The sequence below is a fragment of the Rhinopithecus bieti genome, unplaced genomic scaffold (assembly GCF_001698545.2).
Source record: "Rhinopithecus bieti isolate Rb0 unplaced genomic scaffold, ASM169854v2 scaffold_3734, whole genome shotgun sequence".
In the NCBI taxonomy this organism is placed as follows: Eukaryota; Metazoa; Chordata; class Mammalia; order Primates; family Cercopithecidae; genus Rhinopithecus; species Rhinopithecus bieti.
This window is the reverse complement of record NW_016804423.1, coordinates 2,049,961-2,075,588: the sequence shown is the minus strand read 5'-3', so window position 1 is coordinate 2,075,588 and position 25,628 is coordinate 2,049,961. Positions and strand designations below refer to the sequence as shown.

Sequence of the window (25,628 nt, the reverse complement as noted above, 5' to 3'; positions counted from 1 at the left end):
TTTTTTTTTTTTTTTTTTTTGAGAGGTGTAGGCTGTGGAGGTACAGACAAATGCTGGAGCGGTGCTTGTGCTAGAGTGTAGGTGGCACGGATGCTGTGTTAGTAGAGACTTCAAGGGAACCTGTAGAGCACTTTTTTTTTTTAAGACAATTTTAGGAGTGCTGAGTGTTTCTGGCAGTACTTTTGGAACAGCATTTACAAAAAAAAAAATATAGCTATTATCCTTTGATATTTTCTGCGATGCACATTTCTCTCTGTATTAATGAAATTGAGAAAATATCTAATGTAGAACTATTCTTACATATTGATAGTTTAGAAAATAGTGACACCTCTCATTTCATTATATCTATGAATTCTTTGGGAGTTGAAGAAGCGTATATTATTTGTATTCTATGTGTGACTTAATTTAGTTTACTCATTTACTGCTGCTAAAAAATACAATCAGTAATTGTTTCCCATGCAGGTAAAGTAAAGGAGAAAGCTCAGGTCACATGGTTCTGCTTTGACAGAAGGACATGTCAATTAAAACAACAAAAAACACTTCAGTTACTTATGGAGACATAGAAAATTGGATAACATTTATTTTGGAATAATAGTACAATTTCCTCTAAGGAAATGTGCACTTGTGATGTCTACAACAGATGATACTAGTAGGATTCATCATCTACAAAGGAGGGGCAAAGGAACAGAGTGTCCATAACCCACACTGTTCTAGTTAGATCTTAGAAATCATCTCGATCAACCTCTTCAGTTTTCAAGAGAAAAAGATATGTTTTAGAGAGGACATATGACACTCACACAGTCCATACAGAAAGTTAGTGCCGGAGGTAAGATGAATCGGAGCTCTCCAGGCTCCAGACTAAAAGAAACACATACCCTTGACCCTATAAAGTCTCAAATTGAAAAATGTGTATTAATCACTTGGAGATCTTGTCAAAATGTAAATTCTGATCCAGTAGGCTGGGAGGGGGCCAGTGATTCATTCTGCATTTCTAACACATTCCTCAATGATGTCGGTGACGTTAGTCTGTGGACCACGTTTTCGGTGGTGAGACCCTGGGTCACTCTCTTTTCTTGAAGCTTGACTTCTCTGACAAGCTCACCTGGTCCCCTGCTCTGTGTCTGTCATCTCTGTTCGAATGTTTGTCCGAAGCTGCTATGTTGCTGCTTCCCAGTGAAAAGTTAGCTATCCTCAGAATTCTCCACTGAATTCTCCTCTTACTTTTCATCATCTTCCTGGTAAGTTCATTATTCCAAAAGCTTTCACTACAGACTGCTCATGATAGCTCATCTTATCACCGAGTCCAGACCTATGGAGTCCATCTCATTGCGCACATATTTATGTCAATGTTTCGCGGGCACCCTAGCCTCACTCATATGTTTCCCTCTTGTCCTGTATTTTCTAGCTCAGTGACCAAAAGAACCATCTACCTGGGTGTTCCCTGAGCACCTCAAGCCCTGGAGATTTCCACAGGTCATTTCTCACACACTTTCCCATCTCATCCATCCCTACCCACTCTTGCCTTTCTAGGCCAAAGGAGTCATCATCACCTCATCACCCAAGCCAGAACCCCAAGCATCACCTAAGTTTGCTTACAGCTTTTTCCCCAGGCCCCATTTAGTCATAATTTCTGTTGAGGTTTCTAGAACCCACTTCCTGATTACTTTTATGAATAATTTCAGTAGCTCCATAAATTATCATGGGTTTACAAGCATCCATTTTTTAAACTATATTCAGAGTGATCTTTCTAAACATCAATCTCATTATGTTACTTTCTTGTCTAAAATTAGTTAGTGGCCTGTAATGATTTTCAGGATGATGTTCAGATGCCTTTGAAAGGTTTATTAGAGTTTTCTATTGTATCGCACTTTTAGTCTCCTCCCTCCCTTCCTCCTCCCTCTATTCCTTCCTTCTTTCCTTCTTTCCTTCCTTCCTCCTTTCCTTCTTCCCTCTCTCATCCCTCCCTCCCTCACCTTCCCTCTAAAATTTGTGGTAAGTACACTTAGCCTGATATCCACCATCTTAACAAAATTTTAAGCATATAATGCAGTGTTGTTAAATAGCGGTGTGATGTTGTATAGTAGGCTTCTAGAACTTATTCAATACATTCAAGCTTACTTATTCTCCAGCTATATCATATTGCTTTCTGATCCAAAGTGGGAATTCATTTTTTTCCTGTTTAGTGTGTACCTTATAATAATAAATCAATTACAATAGTACATCCACGTCACTAATGTACCTTGTATACATCTCTACAGTAGTACTGGAGTCCTGGTTTTCTTCTTATTTGTGTACCGTCTGACTATTCAACTTAACTGTGAGATATTTATAAACTCAGATAATGTTGGAAAAGTATAAAGCCCATAATTCACACGTATTAAGGTGAAGGAAATGAAACTAAATGGACGTGTACAATGGAGAAGGCAGAATTTTTAAAAAATGATTTTAATAAGCACTTGCTATAACCTCAGATATTTAAAATTTCATTTGTCTACAAAAATTTTATTATTATTATTTTTTTTTTGTGGAGTTTCACCCAGGCTGGAGTGCAATGGCATGATCTCGGCTCACCGCAACCTCCACCTCCCAGGTTCAAGCGATTCTCCTGCCTCAGCCTACTGAGTAGTTGGGATTACAGGCATGCGCCACCATGCCCGGCTAGTTTTGTAATTTTAGTGGAAATGGGGTTTCTCTATGTTGGTCAGGCTGGTCTCGAACTCCTGATCCCAGGTGATCCACCCACCTCGGCCTCCCAAAGTGCTAGGATTACAGGCATGAGCCACTGCGCCCGGCCGTCAAAAATTAAATCTTAACATTTTCAACTTATTTAAACTATTTGATGTATTTTATTAAAATACATCTAATAGGATTAAAGAAACAAAGATGCTAAGTTTCATATTTCCAGTGCCATCACCTCTGACATAGGATTATTACAGACTAAAATCTAGAATTTAACTCATCATCTCTCCTTCATCTGCTTTTTAACTCATCTTGCACACTGACTTCAATTTATTAGTCTTCTAGAAACTTCAATGATTTCATGTTGCCTATAAAGCCCTCCATAATATGAGCTAACCCTTTTTTATTTCTCTAAAAGAGGTGCTATTTACTATTATTTTAGCTTCCTGTATACTCTCCTGAAGCACAAAACCAATGTGAACCTTCTTTATATATACTGTGCAGGGCCCACAGCATTCTTATGAATGGAGTTTTCACTGAATGATATCATTACTGTCTTTATATATTGTACAGGGCCTGTAGCATTCTTATGAATAGAGTTTTCACTGAATGACATCATTACTGTCTTTATATATTGTACAGGGCCCATAGCATTCTCATGAATGCAGTTTTCACTGAATGATATCATTACTGTTGTCAGTGTTGGGTTAGATGCTATCCCTTTATTTCTAAGTCTAAAATCATTGGACTATTTTATTAACATATATTATATTTTAATGAGAAAGGTCTTATTGTGAATGCTAGCTTCTTTTCTGCAATTAAAACGCTTTATTTTCATACAAAATTAATCTTGAAAATGTTAACCCCTTGCTCTAAAACAGCCCTAGTCTAGTAAATACTTCCAGCTTTTTCAAAGGATATATACTATCGTAGTTGCATCAAAAGTAGTCACATCTTTCACATATCAGTATTCTGGAAAATGCCCTAGTAGTTTTAAAGTGCCCAGCAATGTAAATCTGTTCCCAGTCTGTTAAGAATAGCTTTATTGATGGTGATACGAACAACACAATCTTTTCATGTGTTCTGATGTCTGCAGAGTTTTCCCCTCAGATTTGCTTTCCTTCCTGCTGATCTCAGAATGTCATTGTGCTCCTTCACAACCCTGTTCTATTTTTGCTATGCGATACCATTTCTGTGCCTACCAGGTCATCTCTTCCAAGGGAAACAAATCTCAAAATCCCAACATTTCTACATGTGTGCCATGAACAGGTCTTTACCTATAATTCATTCCTGGATCAATATCATTTCTCATAACACTCAGTTGCATATTTATATTTTTCCTGATTATGCTTTTCTCACATTTATTCATCCATCATCCTACCATCTGTCTGCTCTGAACATCCATTCACTCATTAGTTCATTCATTCATTCACCTTTAATCATTCATTCATGTATCCATTCATAAATCAAATGTTGCCAAGCACCTTCTTCACACCAGCAGGGTACAGATGCTGGGACCACAAGGATGAGTGGAATACTATCTACCTTTTCAACAAGCTTAAAAAGGAAAGCATTGAACTAAATGCTTCCTCTCCAGGCTGAATTCACATTTCCCCCAATTCATTCATTAAATTTCTAAGAATGACCATTACTTTTTTGTGTGTGAATATTTTACTATTAATACCTCTACATTCTACATTGTGATGGTTGCTTTGAAAAGCTACTAAATAGAAAAATTCTAATGTTCAGCCTGGCTCTCAATGTCTGAATGTACTTTTAAATGTTCTCAAAGGATACATTTATATGAAAATACATGTTCTCTTTGTTATAAATAGACTATTCTAAAGTTTAACTTCAACACAGAAAAGATAATTACAGCCACACACATCTAATAGAGCACTGTATCTTCTGGTATTTGAAGAAGGTGGTTTGGCTTGAATTACATATAATTATAGTTTAAGAAAAATTAATTATTCTTACCTAGAACAGTATGACCTACACAGCAGGCAGTGATGAATAAAAGCTACTATTTTGAGCTTACTAGTGAATGACTCACTATGTAATTCTATATGTAATTTCATTATGGAAATCATATTGATATGGTCAAGAGTGCTTAAAAAAATCACTTTTCCCAAAGAGACACATTGGGAAAAAGCAAACCAAAGCCACACCCAAACAAAGGCAATTAGCTTCAAAAGTACAGAGGAAAGTGTATTTGATAAGTTAACGTATTCAGTCAGAGCACACATTTGATGTTTCTTTTCAACAAAATGTCCTGAATCATGTCAATAATGGTTTGCCCCATGGGACTGTATGTCATAAATGGCCAAACAGCAGCATAAACATGGTCATGGCCTTTGGCACTCTTTGGGGTATGGCAGCCCTTGTCCTACCGTCACCTGCCAAATTCATGACATTTATACATTTTGATGTGTGCTTTTCTTCTAAAACCATGATACCATTTTTTTTATCCTGCACATCTGATCTTATGTAGTTCATCTTTAGGAATATTGGCAGATATTCAAAAGTTCTGGCATTGCTTTCCGAATTCCCCGTATGTCTGTCCTGTGGTGTGCTCATGTTTGCTTTGAGAATCCCATTTAATTTTGTGACTGGTCTTCTGTTTTCAGCCCTAAAGGGCTGAATCTTTTCCTTCATCTAGAGCTCCAAACATCTTTTATGGAGCAAGTTCATTTTTAAAAAGAACTTGAGTACATTCCCGATCTACATGAATATTTTGGTTTTAAATGAGATTCCACTCTTCAAGTCAATATAACTTAACGAGCACCTTCATTGTTGCCAGTGAGGTCCTCTCCCCTCCCATCATGTTCTCGGCTTCCTCCCTTGTCCCATCTCTTGTCTCTTGGCTGTCTCTTGCTTGAGCCACCACATTGGCTTGGGAACTTGTTTCCCAGCTCTGTCCTTGCTCTCTAATAACACTTTTTTTTTTTTTACATTTAAAGCATAAATCAGGTCATGTTCCTACCCTCTCTAAAATTTATCAGTAGCCTGCCTTGAACCTAAAATAGAATGCTGCACTTTGACACACAAGGTACCACTGGTTCTGACCCATTTAGCTCCAAGCACACCTCCTTGTGGTGATCCTGTCCAGTTGGTGCAACCGGTTCTTGAGAAGAAAAACGTGTTAGCAATTACAAGGCTTCTGGCCATATAATAGGTGCTCAGTAAATGCCTATTGAATGACTAAATAATCTTGAAGTTAGGGAAATTTATATTGACATAGAAGAGATGGAGTTGGATCTCTCAGTAGGCACCGGCACAAACGCCCTTCTTTCAGCAGTTGTTAGGGGCCTCACATTATCCAGCAGGACTGAGCTTTGAAGGTCTGAAACTGTTGTAATAGCAAAGTTATTTTTGCCTCCCCAGAACTAAATTATTTCTTAATTCTCTCAATTTTTCTCCTTCGTGGGGCAATAATGAAAACATAAAGGTTGAGAAACACGACTTCGTAGCATCCCTGTCTGCCGTTCTCAGCTGGTTCTCTCTCCAGCCCTCCTCCTCTCCTGTCGGTTCTCCCAGGAGGTCCTCACCTCAGGAGCTCAGCACACTCACCCTGGGACCCTTGGTCCTGCCTCGGCATGTCCTCAGCTCCTTCTCACCCTTCAGATCTGGGCCTACATGTGACTGTCCCAGAAATTCCCTGCATGGCAACTGCCCTGTTTAGGTCAGGAACCCTCCAGTTCACTACTGCAGTGTCCATTTTGCTCTTTTCGCACCTGGATCCTAATCTGTGATTATTTTTTAGTTTAAAGCTGACTGTTTCTCCCCCAGCAGACTGTAAGCCATCGCAATTGCCTTGCCTAATTTGGGGAACTCACAAGGTGATCAATAAATGCTTGTTAAATCAATCAATAAATTTGAAGTAGAGGAAAGCAGACGGATTTCTAAGAGATCAAAGTTGGATTAGGCATAGGACAAGTCAGTTTTAATCAGCAATTAGTGCCAGATAGTACTCTAAGATATTACTCTTCATGCATAATGAAGCTGAGTGAAAAAAGGTAAACTTACTCTAAAGGCAGAAACTATCACACATGTCGCCCAAACTTACTGCAGATACCTTCATTTGCAAAGGGAAGATGTGGTCATCGGTAGGAGGTTCATTCATTCGTTTATTCATTCAACAAACACAAGTTGTATACACACTATGTGCCAGACCCTGTAAGAGATGTCATAGTGAAACACACACACACGCACGCACACACACTCGCACACACATGCACACACACGCACACACATGCACATGCACACGTGCACACACACGCGCGCAAGCAAAAATACAAAAGAACATGGCTACATGACACCTGTCCTCAGAAAGTTAAGTGTGGAGAGGGAGAAAGACACATTGAGTAGGGATCAAATACATGTAATATTTTTAAAAACAAAGTGAATGATGATGCACCAAGTATTTTCAGTAGTTATCTTTAGGTAGTTCAATTCTGGTAGATTGTATTTTCTTCCTCAGTTTTTTTTCTATTTTTCAAATTTCGTATCAAGGATACATACTACTTTTATAACAAAAATGTGCCATATATGTATATGGCATGTGTGTATGCATGTGTTTGGCACAAAAGAAGAAAGGAAATACACACAGGCACACACACATAGAATATCTATGGTGATTGCCAATAGAATGTACATCGTTTCAAGGTGTACTCTTCGGTTCCTAATGCTTATTATTTTCAACATTTATAATTCCAGAGAAGGAGAAAGGATACAAAAGAAAGAATCATTTTATAGGCTATTTTCTAGCTTGTACTTACAGTTGATTTATGGAGTGCTCCCTAAGTAGTAAAACAAAGGTTATAAACCATTAATTTATCGTACTAATAAGAACCTAGGGCCCTAATACAATTGTCTCATCACAGAGAATGTAAAAAAAGTGGGAGGTAGTTAAAACTTTAACAGTTCCTTGCGCTTCTATTTTATTTTCTCTACTGTACTATTGCAGATTAATGAAATAATAAAACCTTCACCCAACTGATTTTATGTAATGTTATGGTAAAATGTTACTGTTGCAATTCTTAGAAATATATGAGCAAATCCTTCAAAGATCATAACTTAATTAAACTCGTTGTCAAACTATGACTTATTTCAAACTATTTAGGTAACAAAATCTAGACTATTCCATAAACATTACATTAGAAGATGATGATAAAAAAAAGATTGTGAATTTCTTTGTTCATGAGTAAACACAAATAGGAAAAGTATATCTCATTACAATTTGGAGTATGTTTTTTGTGAGTATCCTTTGATATTTCTTTAGGAGCCTCTCTCTCTGTCTCTTTCACATCCACGCAAGCACACACACGAGAGTAAGTACCGTATCATGCCTGTACTTGGGACGAAGTTGATGTTCTAATTTCGTTTCTTTCTTCCTGTCTGTATAATTTTGAGTAAGCCACCAGAAGGATCTATGTGTCTGACTCCTCATCCTTAAAATCATAGATCATATGTCATCTCTAAGGTTAAGATCTCAATGTCTCCTTCCACGATTTCCAGTAACAGATATCACAAGTTCCTGCCTCAAAGGGGACACACAGGCCACTCTTCTTTGTCTGCTCACAAAACTTCTTTCACCCCAAAGTTCTCGACATCTGCTTGCACAGTGAAAAGTACCACCGGGAAAGACTTTCTGCACAGAGCCACATCCGTGCAGTACCCCTCTCGACTCTCCGGGTGCTGTGTGTTCCAAAGCAGCACCCCTGGTATCACATGGACCAACTCTGACAGATTTGTTTCTTCATTCGTCATCCCTCCAGATGGCTTTAAAATGAATATAGCATTCAAATAACTACACAGAAGAAATCATCCTATAACCAGTTGATGCATATAAAATGTGTGAAAATCAGATTATACCACTTATTTTTCCACTTAGAATTAGCTTCAAAGGTTTTCATTTTACATAAATGACATAACACGAAAAACAAGCATGTTCCACATGGGCCTAACTGCTGTCCAGTCACTTTTCTGTGGCTTGGAGAAATTTGGGCTAATAGCCTGATTAACTGTACACAATTCCAGAGGGATCCTTTCCAAGTTACCTTAAGATAGCACTGAATTTAAAATGCATATATGTAGATAAGTAAAATACCCGAATAATAACAATAATAAAACAAATAGCAGATGGTTAATAACTACTGGCTTAATTTAACTTGTTTTCAAACTATGAGTGAATTCAAACTATTTGGATATTTTTCCACAGTGAAGTAATCCATGAACTCTTTGTTTCATAAAGAAAACTGTATCTGCTGAGACAGAAAACAGCGCTAGAAGTTAGTCATGCAGGTCCTATTCAAATCATTGCAAAACACTTCCATTCCTTTTTGCAAACAAGTTACATAAATCCCACTTTGCAAAAAAGGACGTGGCTCTGACTAGTCCACCATGTTTTTAAAATATATCATTTCACTGTAAACAGAAGAAGCCACCAACGTGAAAGATTCCCTTCTAGCCACCACTACATCTTGATTTTCCTTTCTTCAAAATCAAACCACATTATGTAAAAGTAGCAATTTTGAGTATGTTAAGGAAACAGCAACATGCATGAGTTTGCCAAAACTTGTGGTGACCAGGTCAAACTATATGAAAGAAGGCACAAGATTCCTTTGAGAAGTACAGGCTAGTGGTATAAAAGATTTAACAGAAATTATATATTGGAAAACAAAAATGCTTTGGTGCAAAATGCTGTGTGACTTACAGCTTTTTCACAAATGTTTAAAATAGTTAATTTGACCCTATACAGTATTCTATGCTGAAATTATATTTATGTAGTAGTTTCAAATTTTAAAAACTATTTGTAAGTATAGAAGTAATGCATTAATACATGTATCTTATAAACACAGATATAAAGCTAAAAATCCATTTGATTCTTACTTCATTTCAAAACAATACATTTTAAAAGGTTTTTGTTTGTTTGTTTGTTTGTTTGTTTTTGAGACAGAGTTTCACTCTTGTTGCGCAGGCTGGAGTGCAATGGCACAATCTCCGCTCACTACAACCTCCACCTCCCAGGTTCAAGCAATTCTCCTGCCTCAGCCTCCCAAGTAGCTGGAAATACAAGCATCACCATGCTTGTATTTTTTGTATTTTTAGTACAGACAGGGTTTCACCATGTTGGCCAGGCTGGTCTTGAACTCCTGACCCCAGGTGATCCACTCACCTCAGCCTCCCAAAGTGCTGGGATTACAAGCATGAGCCACTACGCCCAGCCTATAAAAGTTCTTACATGTCTTTGAATCCACATCAAGTATACTGTATTGTTTGGGAGTTTCTTATTTACAGAAACTCACTTCTTGGCCCAGCTTCCAGGCACAGAGTGTCTGTCCTGTGTCTTTCTCTGGCTTCTATGCTGGGGATGCAGCAGTAAGCTGCAGACACAAAGCCCTTGGGATGGAGCTCCCACGCTATGGAGGGAAGGTGGTGAACAGCATGTTAAGGATTGCAATCTGAAGCGTAACAGAAGGTCCTAGGCACCATGGAGAAGAACGAAGCAAAGAAGAGGATGAGAAGATGCAGTAGGAAGGTCAAGGATAATGAGAATCTAAAATCTAGTAGCCAGGGAATGCCTCACTGAGAATTGGCATGTGAGCAAACCTCGGTATACTGGAAACGGTGCAGATCTGTGGAAATAGCCTAATAAACTGTTTTCAAACTGCCTTTGCTCTAGGTGCGAAGGTGCAGCAATGCTCCTTTGACCTGCATTTCTACCAGCACCGCCCATGAGTTGCCCCCACCCCTGTCATTTCCTCTGGATGGCCTGAGTCACGTCTAGGTCTTAACTCTCAGAATTATAATCAACATCAAATGCTTCCTGAGACTCTTCACTTGATTCCAGTTCTTCTCCTTCTCTATCTTCTTCTTTCCTTACTCCTCCTTTTCTCCTTTTCCTTCTCCTCTTGTTTCCAAGATGTAGTTGGGAATGAGGGTGCAAATGCATTGTGCTATTTCAGGGTCAGTTTGGCTGACAGTTTGGGTAGAAAAGGATTCTGATCAGAGTCACCCTGTAATGGGAAGTAGTCTGCTTGTTTTTCCTTCATTTGCTGGGCGAATTTTAAACATAAAAAAGGCACTATGTACAAGGGGAAGGCTGCTCAGACGAATAAAGGGTATGAGTGTCTTTGATCAGAGCTCGCACTGTGACGCATAACCTGTCCCTTTCAAGTCCTGTAATATGAGCAAAATGACTTCAGATAGTTATATTAAAAGATATAGATCGAGTTAAACGCAGTGGAAAGAACATGACATAGTAAAAGCTAGACGTTGGTCTCAGCAAAGTGGTGCTCCCACTGAAACTGAATATTAACTGCACCTAATATTTTGATCAGTACACTGATCTCTAACTAAGACAAGGGCTCTCTGTGAGGTTCAATTTCCTCAAATCTAAAATAAGGTCACTCCTATACACACTGTCTACTTTCCTCTTCTGCACAGATTTTTTTATCAGGCTCTAATAAAATAAAATAAAAACTATGAATAGTTGTAATATACTCTGCAGATGACAGGAATTATTACCTATTAAATATTAAAAATTCCAGAACCTCATGTGCAGTCTACAAACCTGTGACTACTTAAAGCATGAAAAGCAGACACAGGTGTCTAGATCGGCATACAAAATAGTACTGAAGATATGACATCTCTATCCTCGTCTGAAACAGAAGGAAATCAAATGTGCACCAAAGCTTACTGAATTGCTACAATGTTGGAGAGTATAAGAATTCCAGAGTTACAATCTCATATTGATGATTCAAGGCTTTCCTTCTGCAGGGTCTGATTAAAGTTAAGGAGAGAAGACAAAACCTGCCAGATCTCCAAGACTCATTAGAATGACAATGAAATTACTATTTTCAGTTAAAAGAAATGAATTTCTAGCTAACACTGTATACAAGTTAACGCAGCAAAATGTAATTCTAATCTCTTCGGTCCTCCAGCACTGCTTTTAAAAATATGGAAAAGAATAACCATTCATTTCATGCTAACCACTCAGGACTAAAGGATGAACTGACTGGTTAATGATGAAACACATTGTAACTCTCAGCAATTTGGAAACAATGCTACAGATACACTAACCATCAGATGCAACCTTGTTGTCCCTGCAGCCTAACAGCTTCTGATTTAATTGCTGTATCAATTAAAAACCGAATAGACAAGGAGGAATTCTTCCTGTAACTAGCAATGCATTTCAAACAAATGCTTTGCTTTTGCAACCGAGGAGTCTAACTTTCCAGATTAGGAATGAGTGTTTTTTGTTTTGTTTTATTTACCTTTTTTTTTTTTTTAACAAAAGCTTTTTTTCCTTTGTCAGACCAATATAAAAGTGAAGTATGAATAAGCTTCATTTCTGTGAAGTTGATTATTTGTCTGGTAGTATAAAGTATATCACAGGTTACACCTTGAAGAAGCTGAAGAAACACTGTTTTCTTCTGACTAGACAACAGGGAACTCATAAGTAAATATGCTCAGTGAATAAGCACATTGATTTCTCTTTCCTTTTAATTTTTTTTGTCTTGTATTTTCAGCTTCTTTTCATGCAGGTGAAAAGTGTGTAGAAAATAGTGCCATGAAACGGGATCCCTTTCCCATTTAAAAAAATGTTAATGCTCTCGTTGAAAGTCCTGATGCATGTTTCAATCTAATGCTATCCTCAGCTGCAATTTCAATATCCCAGCAAAAGCAGCGATACAGAAGAAATGATGGCTGGCAGGGTGTACCGATTTGTCTTCCGGTCTCCTCTCATATTTGACCTGTACTTTACAGTGGTCTATCAGAGGGATCACTGCCCAGCTATTGTGTTTACTTCCAATCACTCTCTTAGTGAAAGAATTATTCCAGATTCCCTTGCTTCCTTCTACAAATAAAAATTCTCCCTCTCTCTTTCCCTCACACACACACATCTATCTCACAAATATATATATACACACACACACATATACATATATATACATATATGTGTATATCATAATCTGTAAGTATTCTTTAAAAGCAAAAGAATACAATAAGAATATCTTAGTGGTACATCATCGGTGGACTACTACTATATAATTACTTATTCAAAATCCCAGCAATGATTCTGTTGAACTGACTTCAGTTACCTATAGACCGAACAAACGCTGATATATGTGAATCCCACCCCTATGTCACTGACTCTGGAGGGGTTGGCGGATATCACTTCTGGTTAGTAATTCCTCCTTCTTCCTCCTTCCCTTTTTACCCAATCTTTTGGCACTGATGTGCATCACTGACAACTTCAGACTGAGTAAGCTTCCTCCTTCAGATTGTTATTTAAAGTTCAAATTTCATTATTAGTTTTAAAAAAAAAGAAAAAGAAAAGGAAAAAAGGTAACAAAGAAAAAGATTGGGTGGCACAGACAATTAAATCATTACTCATCAATGCCAAAATTCTAGGTTCTTTGTTCTTTGTCATAGACAGATGAGTGTGCGAGTGTCAATCCAGTCTTCCCTCCCTATTTTACTTAGACTGGGCCACTTTTGGACCTATTCAGCAATTCTGAATCATGAGCTCATGTCATTTCTAAAGCCAAGTCCTCATCCTTTGACTCATCAATTATCATGTATTTTACTCATATTCTCCCTATCACTTTTTAAAGATGCAAAATTATGTCTACTTTCCAGTCATCGTCATGTTTTTACCAAAGTTTTAGCTACCGTTGTTTCTGCCACCTACGCACTTTTCGTGGTTTTACAGCAAGAAACTTCCAAATACTTCCTGGTGTCATGGACTGCGTGGTTTCCCATTGTTGCCCTAATCTGCTCTTCTCACTTCAAATCTCGTCTTCCTAAAATGAGTCAAGGATGGACTCTGATGTTGTTGAACGCATTTAACAAAATCTGGAACCATCTTCTCCTGTTTCTGGTGAACATTTGCCTGTAATTTTGTCTCAGGTTATTTTCTTTTTCTGCAAGTCTAGCTATAGCTTTCACTGGCCCCTAGGTTCTGCCATTCAAATCGATCACAGACTATAATAAAGTGTTTCCAATTATGAGGCTTTTGCCAACAAATGAGGTTCAAAGGATAGTGACATTTTCACTGTAAGGCAAGTGAGAAGCAAGGCAACGAGAAACAGAAAAAAGGGGAGCTGAGTGAGACTTGAACGAGCGAGGGAAGTCCAGGTCAAACATGCACTTGTGAGAGACCAACTCTGCACACAGAACAACCTTAGTTCTTCAATTTTGGCTCCTCTGACTCCTGCTACCGGTAAATACGACAAAATGCTTTAGTGACAAGGTATGAATCTGACACATGGGCGAACAGAATGGGGCTCATGAGCTTCTGTCATGGTTGTAAAGGGAGCCTCTTAGATTTCTTCATGTTGGCTGCAAGATGTTAAAATCAGCAAGTCATAAAGAATGACAAATTTCCAGGGAATACACTGAATGTCACGCCTTGCCAAACACATCAAAGGAATTTGTTTTTGCCAGAAAGACTCTGGTGGCTCCCTGCAATGACTCAGCTCATTTATTTAAAATCCTAAAGTGGTATTTTCATAGCTTGTAGGTCACCGACCTGCCAGCCTTGTAATTTACACTGCTGGAGAACAAGCCGACATCGCTCTGCAGCCGAATGTTCCTTCTTCTCACGCAGGAACGTATCAGCCAGCGGCTTATACCTGTGAAAAGCAGCAGAGACAGAAAGCAATGACTGCATTTGCCAAGCACATAATCACATTCAACAGGGCTGTCTTTGTTACATCGTTTCCCAAGTTTCCTTGTCTTTCTTTATCCCAGGAATACCCACATACCTGTTCACTGTGCATTTACTAGGGAACTGGAAATAATCCTTATCTTTTACAAGGGAAATCGTTTTACAATGCATCAAATATATTTTCAGTCCTCTAATATATGTTTAGCACTGTCATGGAGCAATTCAAACCATTTAACCAAAGGAAATTTGAAGGGAATGAAAATATGAAAATTAATCCATTAGCCATTTTTAAACATTTGGCATGCTCCTTAAAAACATACCCTTTAAGAAATTTGAGCATTCTTTATGGCAAGAGTGAAATTAATTATCTAATTAAATTTTCACATGGCCGGGCGCGGTGCTAAAGCCTGTAATCCAGCACTTTGGGAGCCGAGACAGGCGGATCACGAGGTCAGGAGATCAAGACCAATCCTGGCTAACATGGGTGAAACCCCGTCTCTACTAAAAATACAAAAAAACTAGCCAGGCGACCCTGGCGGGCGCCTGGTAGTCCCAGCTACTCGGGAGGCTGAGGCAATGGAGAATGGCGTGAACGCCGGGAGGTGGAGCTTGCAAGTGAGGCTGAGATCGCGGCCACTGCACTCCAGCCTCGGCCGACAGAGCGAAGAACTCCGTCTCAAAAAAAAAAAAAAAAAAAAAAAAAAGAGTGATTCAGATGTAACTAGAGTCTATAATAATGGAATACCAAAATGTTCATTCAGAATACTTATTTGAGAGGTAGAATCGCTTCTTCCCCATATATTAGATATTGAATATTTAAAATATTCTGGGACATTTTTATTTTATAAAGTATCAGTGGCCAATTGACTTCCATTCCTTAGCTGAAATTCATGGCAATATAATAGTTTCCTATAGGTTTTTCAAAAATGACTTTTAAAATTATATCACACACTTAAAAAAATCCATGTAAAATTCCCTTTGCACTTACAGTGGTTAACCTGAGATATAGGCAAGGCTACAATGGAGGAGGAGGAAGAGGAGAAAACCACAAAGGAAATGAGCAAAGATACACGCACTTGCATCCTGTTGCCTTCTGTGTTTACGATTCTCATGTTAGGCTGTTCTGCAAGCTGAAGGAAACGCAATGCCAAAGCTGAAGTCATCAATTTTCTGTTATTTTCTGTGTAATACCTTAGTGCTTCATCTAAAGTTCACTGCAGTAAATTTGGGACCTGCTAAAATGAGTTTATTCCGTTTCCTTAGTGCAATTAAGGGAGGGAGTGTTTTGCCTACACATCTTTATTTACTTGCTTTCCTTGGAGAAACCAGTGGGAGTATGGGACATATCCCATGGACAGCCACACAGGAATCACATGTGTGTCTTATTTCGGCAGGTAGTGTGGGTAAACGAGGGCTCACATGTGCGGCAGTACAGTCTGGTGTGTAACACAGGCTGGGAAACACACCTGCCATGGACAGAACATATATCAAAATCCCTGCGTTCAAATCCTAACCCCCAATATGATGGTACTAAGAGGTGGGCCCTTTGATAGGTGATTGAGTCATGAGGGTGGAGCTTTCACGAATGGGATTAGTGCACTTAGAGGAGGCTGAAGAGAACAGGCTTGGTCCTTTCTATTAGGTCAGTGTAAATGCAAATGTGGTTTTCACATTGTTGAAATTTGCCATTTGATATTGGAATACATTCTTAAATAAATGTGGTTATGTTATACATCATGTTAGTGTGCATTTCTTGCTTTACGTTTTTTTGCTAATGACTTATTACTTGCTGTTTATATTTATTTTAGACTATGAGAATAATGTTAGATAAAAAGCAAATTTCCGGGCGTGGTGGCGGGCGCCTGTAGTCCCAGCTACTCGGGAGGCAGAGGCAGGAGAATGGCGTGAACCCGGGAGGCAGAGCTTGCAGTGAGCCGAGATGGCACCACTGCACTCCAGCGTGGGCAACAGAGCAGACTCTGTCTCAAAAACAAAAAGCAAATTCGAGCAATTTTCTTATTTAGGTTCAAAATGGGTCGTAAAAGAGCGGAGACAACTCACAACATCAACAATGCATTTGGCCCAGGAGCTGCTAACGAACATACAGTGCAGTGTGGTTCAAGAAGTTTTGCTAAAGAGACGAGAGCCTTGAAGATGAGGAGTGTAGTGGCTGACCATTGGAAGCTGACAATGACCAACTGAGAGCAATCCTCGAAGCTGATCGTCTTACAACTACATGAGAAGTTGCCAAAGAACTCAGGGTCGAACATTCTAAAGTTGTTTGGCATTTGAAGCAAATTGGAAAGGTGAAAAAGCTCGATAAGTGAGTGACTCATGAGCTAACTGAGAATCAAAAACAATGTTGTTTCAAAGTACTCTTATTCTATGCACAACCATGAACCGTTTCTTGATCAGATTATGATGCATGACGAAAGTGGATTTTATATGACAACCAGTGATGACCAGCTCAGTGGCTGGACCAAGAAGAAGCTCCAAAGCACTTCCCAAAGCCAAACTTGCACCGAAAAAGAGGTCACGTCACTGTCTGGTCGTCTGCTGCTGGTCTGATCCACTACAGCTTTCTGAATCCCAGTGAAACCATGACATCTGAGAAGTATGCTCAGCAAATAGATGAGATGCACCGAAAACTGCAACACCTGCAGCTGGCATTGGTCAACAGGAAGGGCCCTATTCTTCTCCACCACAGCGCCTGGCTGCATGTCACACAACCAAAAGTGGAAAGATGGGTTACGAAGTTTTGCCTCATCCACCATATTCACCTGACCTCTCGCCAACCACCTACCACTTCTTCAAGCATCTCAACAACTTTTTGCAGGGAAAATGCTCCTGCAAGTGGTGGGATGCAGAAAATGCTATCCAAGAGTTTGTCGATTCTTAAAGCACAGAATTTTACACTACAGGGATAAACAAAACTTACTTCGCAATGGCAAAAATGTGTTGATTGTAATGGTTCCTATTTTGATTAATAAAGATGTGTTTGAGTCTAGTTATAATGACTTAATGTTCACGGCCCGAAACTGCAATTACTTTTGCACTAACCTAACACCATGTGAGAACACCGTTCATAGAGAGAACAAGAAGGCTCTCTCCAAACCAGGAAGCGAGCTTCCACTGAATACTGAATTTGCTGACAACTTTATCTTGGACTTCCCACCCTCCCAGACTATGAGAACTTTCTGTTGCTCATCCAGGACTATGAGCACTTTCTGTGTTGCTCAAGAGCCACCCAGTCTATGATAATTTGGGACAGCAGCTTAAACTGACCAAGACAGTACCCAGTTACCTTCTCAGCTGAAGACATTTCTTATTTCCTTTCTTAAATCTTCAGCATTCTCACTGAAAAGTCAGTGTATGACTTTTCCTGGATTGAGAATCCTCATAATCTTGCTAGCCATAAACCAGAATGAATTTATCAGTATCAGCAACCACCCTTCCTTCTCACAGATGGATTTTTGCTTGTGTATCAAACTTAGTGCACAGGAAAGCATAAAAATACAAAAAATGGTAAGTAACAGAGACTGAGACTGAAGTAACTGAGACTGAAATTGCAGTGCCAGAGGCAAGGATATGAAAAAGGTGGCTCATTATTTTGCTCACACTAAATGGACTACAGTGATTTGTTGATGGGTGAAGTACTCAGGAATTGTTTTGCTTTTGATAGGTGACAAGAATGTGATTTCTTACATGCCATGTACTAAAGTTGGTAGCTGTGTGTTTTATTTTACTTTATTAATTTTTATTGGGGTTTCTGCAGAAGAAGAAAGGGAATTTCCCCTGTATAACAGGGCAGGGCAAATGGGTATGACGTGGGATATGTAGAGGGTTGGGAAACAGGAGTAAGCTGTGCAAAGGACAGTGAATGTGGACCACCCAAAAAGCTATGGGCATCCCCTAATGATTATCTCACATGCTATCAGTACCTCTTTTTTTTTTTTTTTTTTTTTGCAGAGCTTCATTCTTGTCATGCAGGCTGGAGTGCAGTGGTGCTATCTCTGCTCACTGCAACCTCCGCCTCCTGGGTTCAAGTGATTGTCCTACCTCAGCCTCCCAAGTAGCTGAGATTAAAGCACCCGCCACCACGCCCGACTAATTTTTGTATTTTCAGTAGAGACAGGGTTTCACCATGTTGGCCAGGCTGGTCTCAAACTGCTGACCTCAGGTGATGCACCTGCCTTGGCCTCTCAAAGTGCTGGGATTACAGGTGTGAGCCACCATGCCCAGCTGACATTAGTACCTCTTATGAGCAAACATGGGTTAGGTTTGATAATGTCTGAGTGGTTAAAAGGTGACAAGTGATATAATTGTACAATGTGTTCAAATAGGAAAGAAACTGAATTGGGAATCTGAAAACTGAGATTTAGGTTCCCACTTTGTAACCAGTTTGCTATAATGCCCTTGGCAAGTCACCTAACAAGCAACGCTCTGCCCTCCCTCAGAACTGTCTGTTTGCATTTCTCCAGACGAGACATAAAATCTATTGTGTTACAAACTCTGACCTCTCCTCAAAGTGTGTGAGTTCACCCAGAGTAAGGGGATATCTTTGTACATTTTATGGTGTCTCCTAGCTTGCCTTTGAATGTAGCAAGTTTAAATAATTGACAGCCAAGACATGGGGCTGTGGAGCAGGAGATGGTAAGTAGCATTTCTTGAACCCTGAATGAGTGCAAAGGGCTTTTCATATCACCTCACATCCTCCTCACAGATGCAGGCCTGGATGACAATCATCTTTAGATAGTGAGACAGATAATGGTTGTAGACATTCATTCACTTACCCAAGTTCACAGGGATGCTGTTATGGGTTGAACTGTGTCCCCCCGTGCAAGATAAGTGAACGTGATGTTTAGGGTCTTTGTAGAGTATTCAAGTTAAGACGAGATCATTAGGGTGGGGCCTAATCCAATAGGACTCATATCCTGAAAAGAAGAGGGAAACGCCACGGGAGACACACAGCAAAGGGCCACATGATGCATGCAGAGGTGTCAGTGACACAGCTGCAAGTCAGGGAACACTGAGGATCTATGGCCGCCACCAGAGACAAGGAAGAGGCCAGGGCAGATGCCACCTAGAGTTTCAGAGGAAGCCCTGCTGACAACTCAGTGTTGAACTTCTCACTTCCAGAGCTGGATGAGGAAAGGTCTATTGCTTTAAGCCATGGAGTTTGTGGTACCTGCTTATGGCAGCGCTGGGAAGCTGATACAGATGAGGAAAGTGGCTGAGCTGGAATTGAACCCAGGACAATCTAACTCCAGGGCCAAGCTCTTCACCACCATTGCTACAGTTTTAATGACAACTAATAAGTCCTAACCCCGGATGGTTCTAGAGTGGAAAAGGATAAGATTTACCCTTAAAAATTGAAAAATTAAAACTCAACAGTAACCACCATGATATTGGACATGTAGGAATAAGAAGTCTTGGTTTGTGGCTGGGCGTGGTGGCTCATGTCTGTAATTTGGGAGGTCCGAGGCGGGTGGATCACGAGGTCAGTGAGATCGAGACCATCCTGGATAACACAAGTGAACCCTGTTCCTCCTACTAAAAAATATGCCTATACAAAAAAATTAGCTGGCTGGTGGCATGGCGCTTAAGTCCCCCAGTACTCAGGAGGCTGGAGGCAGGAGGAATGGCGGTGAACTCGGGAGGCGGAGCTGCGTGAGCAAGATCGTGCTCACTGCACTCAGCCTGGAACGATCGAGGGACGACAGAGTGACTCTGTCTCAAAAAAAAAAAAAAAAAAAGGTCTTCATTTGCTGGCCTTCAGTGCCTGGAAGCTCTTTAATAGTGAACTCATTCATGCCCTCAGGAAAGCCATGTGTTTCTAACATTTAGCCAGAGTAATATACTGAAATGAAATCACTCTTTTTTTTAATTCTCTCTCATAATTGTCTCATTCTGGAACTTTGTTAATTATAACCAAGAATTTAATTGATATAATTCAAGCATCTGAATATAGTATTAACAAGTCAGAATGAAAAATAATGCACCTGATGCTTTTTTCTCATTTTATATTGTTCTTTTGACACTTAAAATGGTATAATTCTGACGTGTCAACTAAAGACAAAGATCACCTGAGACAGGATGAGATACTCTATGTAAAACATCTTGTCTTTTGGAATGTGAGTGTTTTCTATAGGTGGTGTCACCGGATAGAAAGACAGGGTCACATTCCATTCCTGAGTTAAAACACATTCCCCCAGTAACTGTGCTCTGAGGCCATATGGTTCACGAGCCTGGAGCAGGACGTTAGTCCTGAGCACAGGAGCAGCTGGAGAGGGACTTGTCTACTCTCATTCCCCACACTGTCCCAGCATCTGTCATCCAAGACAGACAGGTCACCTCAATCCACTGAAGACACCTATATTTAGGCTTCACTTTCTCTGTGTCTGAGGCAAACCAATGGACTGTAAAAAGTAAACATGAACCTTTCCAGCCACCCTGCTCTTTCTGCCTTATCCTGGTTTGGGATGAGGGGAACAGCTGTTAACTAGTTTCATATCTAGAATCGGAGTTTGTGGTTCACTTGCTCAGGATCAATCATCAACTCACCAGCACTGACTGAGCACCAAGTCTGTGCTGGGGATGCTCCCAGGTGCTGGGATCTAGCAGGGAATAAGCAGCCAAAGCCCTTTATGGTAGTAGGGGTAGAATTAAAAAGTAACCTTGGAACTAACCCAAATGCCCATCAATGACAGACTGGATAAAGAAAATGTGGCACATATACACCATGTGCAGCCATAACAAAAGGATGAGTTCATGTCCTTTGCAGGGACATGGATGAAGCTGGAAACCATCATTCTCAGCAAACTAACACAGGGACAGAAAACCAAACACCGCATGTTCTCACTCATAAGTGGGAGCTGAACAATGAGAACACACTGGGGCCTGTTGGGGGATGGGGGGTTAGGGGAAGGATAGCATTAGGAGAAATATCTAATGTGGATGATGGGTTGATGGGCGCAGTAAACCACCATGGCACGTGTATACCTATGTAACAAACCTGCACGTCCTGCACATGTATCCCAGAACTTCAAGTATAATAATAATAAAGAAAAGTAAACAAGGGCAGGGCACAGTGGCTCATGGCTGTTGTCTCAGCACCTTGGGAGGCTAAGGCAGGAGGATGGCTTGGGGCCAAGAGTACGAGACCAGTCTGAGGAACACAGCAAGACCCCATCTCTACAAAACATTTTAAAAATTAAGCAGACATGGTGGTGCAAACCTTTAGTGCCAGCTACTCAGGAGGCTGAGGCAGGAGGATGGACTGAGCCCAGGAAGTTGAGGTTGCAGTGAGCTATGATCACACCATTGCACTCCAGCCTGGATGACAGAGACCCCAACTCTTAAAAAAATAAAGTAAATAAGGAAGTGTGTCAAATACAGTGAGAGATGTGGAGAAAGATAAAGCAGGAAGGCTTTCCCTGCGAGCAGACGCCTGACAGTGAGGGAGGGAGCTGTGGCTTCTCTGGGGGACTGTAGTCCTGGTGGAGTGGGGGTGGTGCATGGTGGCTCTGGGAATACCAAGGAGTCGACTGTGGCTGGAGAAGAGGAAGGGAGAGGAGAGCTGTAGGAGATGAGTTTAGAAAGGTTAGTGCAATAGGGTAAGGATTAGAATCCTGCAGGTGACCATCAGGACCTCGGCTCAGACTCCGATTCCCGGGTGTGAGGTTTCAGCACACTCTGTTCCTCGACTTTGAAGAAAAGCGTCATTGATACTGTGAGGCTGGGTGGGCCTGGAGAGGGGCAGGAAAGAGCCAGGGCCGCCCTCTGGAGGCCCTTCCTATAGTCCAGGTGAGAGGCATTGATCCAAGGCAATGGCGACAGAAGAGGTAAAAACGTGCTGGGCTCTCTATGTATTTGGGTAGCCCCAGCAGGATTTTCTGGTGAATGGATCAACGTGGCCATGACAGGAAGAGAGGATGATATCAAGGTTTTTGACCTAATAAACTGGAGGCTGTGGCTGACGTTTCCTGCAGTGTAGTAGACAGGGAAGAACATTTATTCTCCAGACTAATGTTATTTAACAGGAGGGAAATACTGCGACTGAGGAGAAGTGAAAAGGAGAAATTCGGGTGGAGCTCCATAAAGAGACATTGACCAAACATCAGCCAGTCCCCCACACTAGATTTATTACCTTCCTGGTTGCCAATGACTCATCTGTGGCTGGTTTCTTTACTGCCATACGCCTCTGTCTGACTGGACAGGGCAGTACTGAGCATTCGGGAAACGGATGCAGCTTCCGTGATGGTGCAGAATGCTCATGACCTCATGGGGTTCCAACCTCAAGCTGTGTTATGTTAGATGCTCCATTTGCCCCACTTTTCTTGTGATGGGTTTCTGACCACTTTCAACTTCCCCTTCTTCTTGTTAGTCTGCATCCTAAGTTGCCAGTGTATACTAAGTGTGGGGTTTCAAAAAAGTTCTGTCATAGTTAAATGAAAATTTATCTAACATGCGCCTCATTCGTCAAGTACATTCTCAACATCAAGGATTCAAGCATAAAAACATGCTTCCACACATTCACGTATTGTGACTATAACACACAAAAAAACAAAACATAGTATCTTACAAAATTGTAAGTGAAAGAGCCACATCATAGATCGTCTTCATTTTGGAGTCTATATTTTTACAAGGACAGGCTGAAATTGAAAAGGCAGAGAAAATCTAACTAGTAAAAGGTGGAAAGAACTCAAGGAAACTGATGAAATAGTGTTTCTCTCTTCAAAAGTGATCGTTCCTTCCAGTATAAAGGGGAACTTTGACATCCTGTGTATCACGGACCTAGAGATAAAAACAGCTTATGCAGTCACCACAGGATTCACATTAAACATGGTGACTTTTTTTTTTTAACTTTCATTTTAGATTTGGGGGTACATGTGAAGGTTTGTTACATAGGTAAACATGTGTCATGGGGTTTGTTGTACATATTATTTCATCACCCAGCTATTAACCCCAGTACCCAATAGTCATCTTTTCTGTTCCTCTCCCTCTCCCTACCCTCCTCCCTTAAGTAGGCCTCAGTGTCTGTGGTTCCCTTCTCTGTGTTCATGAGTTCTTATCATTTAACTCCTACTTCTAAGTGAGAACATGCAGTATTTGGTTTTCTGTTCCTCTGTTGGTTTGCTAAGGATAATGGCTTCCCGCTCCATCCATGTTCCACAAATAACATTATCTCATTCTTTTTTACAGCTGCATAGTATTCCATGGTATATATGTACCACATTTACTTTATTCAATCTGTCACTGATGGGCTTTTAGGTTGATTTTAAAACACAGTGAATTTTAATTGACTACTTCAAAAAAGACTATCAGGAAGTAGAAGAATCATTTTCTTAGAAAATATAATGTATGTTTATCAAGCTAATGTTTATTAACCTCAGATGCAGTTTCTCTGAAAATGTTCCTGTTAAATACTGCTTTTACCACTTCATTCTCAAGGGAAATTTTGTTATGAAAGTAAAACTTACGTTGTTTCAGTCTGAAACTCCTTAGAAATTTAATTCTATTTGAGAAGTATTTATTGAACACTTACTACGAGCAACATATTCTGCCAAGAAATGCCAAGATCACTAGGCTGTGTAAAGCAATGTTCTAATTTTACTACACATGGTCAAATATAAAGTAAGACTTTTTTGGACCAAAATTATACCTCAGAAAAGATGTGGTTTTCTTATTTCAAGAAATCATACTATTCATCTTATGATGGTTATATTCCAATTACTTTATTGTGAAAAACAAAATAATATTTGGAGAGAACCATTAACCTCCTGCTCTTCTAGAAAGACTGAATAATCAATAAAAAGAGAAAAACTGAAGGAGAAAAATTGAATGTCGTAGGAGCTACCTATTGGAGGGTTGACAGAGAAAGAGAGTGGTGAAGGGGAAGGGAAAGGAGAAGCAGGAAAGAAAGGACTGGACGGGAGCCGTCCAATTTTGGAAGAGCCAAGGGAAGGCAAAGTTGGAAATGTGGTCTGCAGTGCTGAACGCTGCAGAGGAAGAGAAGCAGATGCACACTGAGGGGGCTGTGGGATTTGGTGACTGTGGCGTCAATGGCAACGTCAGACATGGGAGAAAGTAGATTACGATGGTATCAAGACACTAGCAGCTGGTGGTTCTTAACATCAATCAAAGAAAAGACCAATAGCTGGAGGGTGGGATAGAATCAATGAGTGCTTTTGTTTTCAGAGGCAAGGAAAACTGATTAAGCTTGCAGGCAGCAACATTTGTAGAAATACACACAATGTCTACATGCTATTCATATTTATTTTTGTATATTTCCATTTTCCACCAGATTATCTTATTTAGAAATTTTAGCTCTCATAGAATGAGGATGTACTTTCTTCTAGAACCATTCCTGGGCATTTTCCCTGGGACACTGCATGGTGTCCATACCTGCCATGCATACCACAAAAGTGGCTGTCTGCCCATGGCTACATATGGATGCATTTCCCCCATTCTATGAACTTATATTCATATTCCTGCTTTCACAGTAAACACAGAGCAGGTGCGGAAGGGTGATTTTCAAGCTATTTGGGGCTAATTTCCAGCATTCAGAAGGCTGCATGGTGGGTTGAACATAACAGCTGCCTAGCAACAAGGCTGACATACATCATGAAAACAGAGAGAAGTATGAAGAAAAAGGAGCACAAGTGGGCTTGAGAGAGAGATAAAACCTGCTTCAATGTGGAGAGCCGGAAAGGATAAGAAAGAGAAATGGGACGGGGAGAGGTGGGGATTGCAGAAGTGCTTTTCCCCTAAGGAGGGAGGACTAGTTATTTTTTCTTTTAAGGAAAAGGATATGAAAGCAGAGACAAAGTTGTCAAAAACGTTTTAGTTCACACAGAAATCGATTTTGTTCTCTACACGTGCACATTTTTTTCCTCCTTCCCATGACTCTGACAGGAAATATCCCACCTATCATTGCAGTTTAGTTCTGTCTGTCCTGCTGTGGGTCTCCTCTGCTGTCCTGCAGCCTCCGCACACCCACACTGCACGGCAGGGCCCCCTTTCACCATGCACCCCTGCCCACCCCTTCTTGCCTTCTGCCCCTTCCTGAGGGTCCTCTGCATCAGGACCAGTCACGTCACCTCCCATCTGCCCACAATTCCTGGCACTTGCCGTTCCCTTGAACTGCAGCCTGTCAGCAGACATGTGGACTCACAGCCATAGAGCTCACCAGTCCTCTCCCTCAGTTCCCATGACTCTGCCCTGCATATTTACAAGAAAGATGGAAAGGGGACTTCAACTGTATCTT

General features: G+C 40.4%; 1 protein-coding gene across 1 annotated transcript in view; it reads right to left on the bottom strand.

The window, feature by feature from the left end:
- MYO16 (myosin XVI) overlaps window positions 1-25,628 on the bottom strand; it is a 638,577-nt gene that overhangs the window by 99,617 nt on the left and 513,332 nt on the right. The window contains 1 exon segment of the mRNA XM_017868179.1: window positions 14,222-14,324. Coding sequence (XP_017723668.1) covers window positions 14,222-14,324 — 103 coding nt within the window.